This window comes from Echinococcus granulosus (genome assembly GCF_000524195.1).
Source record: "Echinococcus granulosus chromosome Unknown EG_S00221, whole genome shotgun sequence".
NCBI classification, from domain to species: Eukaryota; Metazoa; Platyhelminthes; class Cestoda; order Cyclophyllidea; family Taeniidae; genus Echinococcus; species Echinococcus granulosus.
Window position 1 is genome coordinate 68540 of NW_020170601.1, and position 3382 is coordinate 71921.

Below are 3382 nucleotides of genomic sequence, written 5' to 3' on the forward strand. Positions count from 1 at the left end.
TAGCTTACAAACTTTGCCTATAAGTGTTGTTTCCATATCCCCATACTTTTTATTTAACATGGGGCAAGAATCATGCCTTTTTGTCAGGCTATTTCAAAGAGAACCTACATCCACCCACTAGCTAATTTCTTCGAGAATCTAGGGCAACTCCGTGTCCTGTCGAAGCTGATGAATGAACGATTGCTTAAGTGAGATTAGTAGGACTGGACTAAGCTTTGGATGGTATATCGTACTTTGATTTGGCCGGACCCCATGCTGCATAATTTAGAGACGGTAGGGTGTCAGGTGAATTGTATGTGAGCAAAGGCGTCTGTGCTTGGAGGATTAATTGACTCCTGACTTATAATATCTTGAGTTGTAGCAATAGGCACTTTCTTGCCAGAAATCCGGATTCCCGCCTACTTAAACGCTGAAGTAGCACCACCTAGATGGACAAAAACAAATGCCTGAGAATTACCATTACATTTGCAACAGTCCAAAGAATGCATACGATCAACCTCTACCTATTTTTATAGTACTTGATTAAGGGCTGTCCGCCTAGCGATCAATTCGCAAGCACCTAATAATGAATGAGGCAGGGCTAGTAGATACATTTGTCTAACTACCTCATGGCTACAATATGAAGGATGGTCACTCGTTAGACCATGACTTGCCAACAAATCCATCAGTGTCATTTGCGACAGTTGAGATATCCAATCCAAGTTCGGCCAAATCCATGACAGTCTATTGAATTAGCAGAGCCCAACAGCCTATTATGCTTTCCCGTATTTCGTGTGATAGTTTAACACATACACCAGACCCATGTTCCATTACATCCATTTTAACCTGCTCATGAAAATCTTTAACATTTTCATGTCACATGAATAAAAAATGTGGTGAAATGGTTAATTTAAATGGCAAACGTTTTGGCGATAGCAATTACCACTGTACTTGGTCGACTTGGAGCGATTTCTTCATTGTCAGCAGAACAAATGTTCTGCTAGCATACTACATGGCGACATTCGTCGAGGTGATTTGTGATGTCCTGTAAGTGACTCATAACCTCCTAAATCCTATTCTAGGTGAAAAAATCAAGCCTACGTGATCACTTCCTACGAGACGACTGTAAGTCTACTTATACTTACAAAATAATAAGGAAATCACACCACCATCACTTCCATACACGGTTCATTAGATATCGTTAAATGTGATGGAGAAGCTGCAGCAGAGAAGTGGCGACACCTTCGCTGTAGTGGCACTTTTCCACCGACTTAGTTAAGCTTGATAAAGCCAATTTCAGCAAGTAGCAATGACCGCTTATACACGAGAGCAAAGAATATCGTAAAGCACATGTTCAGAATGACACAACTAATCAATTTTGTTAGAAGAACAGGTAAGAGCCTAAATGGAGGAACGGAAAAAAGGAAAGAGGCAATAGAAAATTCTCATCTGCCATATGCTGACCCTGTGAGTCCCCCACAAAATTGGTATTCTTCAAAGCAGATTAAAAGGTGTGTTAGATCGGAGACATTATAAAATTTGTCGTTAAATTGCTGCTGATTGTCGTAGAAGTTACGTTTGTCAAAGCCACTGTTTCAATGGTTGAGTTTCAAGTAAACGTTGGAATTTTCTGTCCAGCCCTTGCATTTGCAGTAGACGCTTGATTTGCCGTGATCGACATTCTTGTCACTGTTAGCGTTGTCAATATTGTCGTCGAATATCGTAAAGTACCTTGTATTACCGTGATCAGTATTGATGCAGCAATGTCAGCATTAAAATTACATTAAAAATTTCATGCTCACGCTGAATTTTGCACCTGCATTTTAGACCTCGAAATCAGATGGTGTTTGATGTAGAAGACTAACTTAGCAGTTGATCATTAAAATATCAGGTTTAGCTATTCATTTAAAACGTGAAGGCAGCAATTATCTACTTTATAACATGATACTGCCTTCATTTAATATCGAAGTAGGTTTGAGAACTTAAAACATCAATAACTGCAAATTACAAAAAAAATATTTCTATATAAAGTTTGCATAGGTTATTGCATTTTAGGTAAATGCAGGACTGAATGGCGATCAGTAGCCGTATTTTGGCAGCATTAATTTGTCCTAAGGTGCGTGTAAGTTATGCAACATACAATTTCTTTTTGTGTTTGGTTATCATAGGTATTGTAAATATGAAGTCTTGAATGCAGTTTCTTGTTCTCTAATTATTAAATAATTTTAGTCCTTCTACAGGAGAGCAGTGACAGGAGCCATCAAGTGCAACGTTCCCATCGCCCTCTATTCCCTATTTCGAATGAGTGTTAATTCATTCTCCTAACTTTATTCCAAACTCACTCACTCCATCATATTAAAGTGTGGTGCAATTAAAGCCGTCTATATTTTGGAAATAAGTGAAGGTGAACAAGTGCCTCCAATCATTTTGTAGGAACTCAAACTGTTTTGATATTTTCTTCATATCCCTTGTCAACTCATCCATCGGCATAGTTAGGATGCAGACTTTCTGCGTCTCGAAGTCAGCCTGCCTTTGCCAAATTCCCATTACAAACAAAATCCACAAAATTCTGATCAGTGTAAAACTGTACAGCTGCCACAGTTATTGTGTTTTACGTGCAATCCTTTTTTCTTTGTGTATAATAGGCTGATCCAGACGTGACTGTGTGAAGATAGCGAGATTCCCCTCTTAAAGACTGACGTGTGCGGTTCTGAAAGGGCGGTGCAAGTCATTCTCATCTACGATACGTCATTTACTCTGACTGTCATACTGGACAATACGGCACTTCAGTGGGCAGCAATTACTAACAACATAAATTATGTGAACTTATACTTTTACATGGAATCCACATAAAAGCTACCAATGATCTAAATTCACGACCCTAATGTATGCCGTTTACTTCAAAACCATTGATGTTGTGAGATATCTAATCTAGCAAGGTGCCTTCACGAGGTCCGAATTGAACTAGCGCAATAAATCGTTTCTCACTTTCGCCTCCCTAATGGTTTGTGACTAGCGTAGGGTACAGACTACTCCGCACTGTATATTCTTTACCCGTGAAAGTGACATCCATTTGACTTATTGCAGCACTAGTCAATAACAGCGCACATTCTTATGACTTCGCTTTCAAATTGTTAGCCGCTTTGCTTCTGCTTAAGGTAATGTTGCCAGGTTGGAGGTCACTGTGACGGTGGTGGCTTTTATTGGAGTATCGGAGAAGGGAAATGTACCCTCCTCTTGCACAGGCTGCGTCTGGCACAAATATGACGGTGGTACAAATCTTGCTGGCTTGTAAGGCACATGTAAGTCTCTTAGGCACATCGATTAAACTTCCTCTCCATGCAGCCGTTTGTGGCGACCATAAGTCAGCCATTCGTCTTCTACTTTCTCGAGGGGCAACTGT

The 3382-nt window shown here is 39.9% G+C and overlaps 1 protein-coding gene across 1 annotated transcript; it reads left to right on the forward strand. All coding sequences in view use genetic code 11, as the record gives it.

Annotated features, from left to right (window-relative positions):
• Positions 1-859: 859 nt before the first annotated feature.
• EGR_10455 (hypothetical protein) lies at positions 860-2202 on the forward strand (the record flags this gene model as incomplete). The annotated part of the gene is made up of 2 exons (XM_024499704.1): positions 860-1026; positions 2148-2202. The coding sequence occupies 2 exons, from the start codon at positions 860-862 to the stop codon at positions 2200-2202; spliced, it is 222 nt and encodes a 73-aa protein (XP_024345889.1).
• Positions 2203-3382: the final 1180 nt, after the last annotated feature.